This window comes from Phalaenopsis equestris, unplaced genomic scaffold, assembly GCF_001263595.1.
Source record: "Phalaenopsis equestris unplaced genomic scaffold, ASM126359v1 Scaffold196528, whole genome shotgun sequence".
NCBI lineage: Eukaryota > Viridiplantae > Streptophyta > Magnoliopsida > Asparagales > Orchidaceae > Phalaenopsis > Phalaenopsis equestris.
In genome coordinates, this window is record NW_018216477.1 from 523 (window position 1) to 1,560 (window position 1,038).

General features: G+C 33.6%; 1 protein-coding gene across 1 annotated transcript; it reads right to left on the reverse strand.

Moving 5' to 3' along the window:
- Positions 1–360: 360 nt before the first annotated feature.
- LOC110035169 (aspartic proteinase-like) lies at positions 361–1,034 on the reverse strand (the record flags this gene model as incomplete). Its single annotated transcript, XM_020739410.1, has 3 exons — positions 361–477; positions 567–661; positions 968–1,034. Coding segments are annotated over 3 exons (279 nt in total), but the record flags the coding sequence as incomplete, so codon positions are not given.
- Positions 1,035–1,038: the final 4 nt, after the last annotated feature.

Consider the following 1,038-nt stretch of genomic DNA (forward strand, 5'->3'; position numbering starts at 1 on the left):
TCAATTCATTGAACAATTATGAAAGTTAACACCGTGAACTCAAAGGTGTCAAAAAATAGCGACAAAATAAGATCAAACTGCTCTATTTGAAATCAAATCCAATCATATCCAGAATATAACCCTAAATGATTCAAAATCAAAGCTAAAATTAACAAAAAGAATAATTAATAATGATTTTAAAAAATAAAACTAGAATTTCTAATTTAAATTGAATAACTTAAAAAATCTAAACATAGTTTCCTGATGTCTCCAAAAAATAATACGCAGGTCTGCTTGGTGGCTGTCAACACGTATTCAACCAGACCAATTTAAAGAATTTCATGGCAAAAACGAGTCAATCAGAAAAACAGATTGGCATGCTTACCATACAGGTACTACATTGCCAATAGATATTTCTTGAAATCCAAGACCAAGGATGCCATCAAATTTTGCAACCAAGAAAGTGACACTTGGCTCCCTAGTTGCTTCTATAAAAACCTGCCAAATTCTTTCATATGAAATTTAATCCAAAAAGTCGTCATAATTACCACAATTTACTGCAATTCTAGAGCTTTTGCAAGACAAACCTGTTCTTTCACAACGAGGGAACCAACAGACACATAGTCTTCACTCAAGAAACCAGAAACTGATCCAGTTCCATAATGAATAGCGGCAGACTTCCCTGTTTAGAAAATTGAAAAGCACACCATTTAAGTCGTTTGTCAGGAGGGGATAATTTCATAAGTTCAATGATAGAACTGTCATCATTGAAAAGCAGACAGGCCGACAGACAGTGGCCCGGGCAGGATCAATTAATTATTTCGCAATTTCTTTATGAATGATCCATCCACATCAATACATGTTGACAGTTGCAAAATAAAAATAGTAATGATACTAGATAGTGGCCTGCGCAAAACCTAAAATCAAATAAAAGATCGGATAATATTATACTAAAAAATAAAAAATAACACGCAAGTAAAAGACGAACCATTCTTCTTGTAGGTGCTTGACCTGCTTGACCTGTACTTCGAATGAAAAAAGCAAGCAATCTGCAAAAAA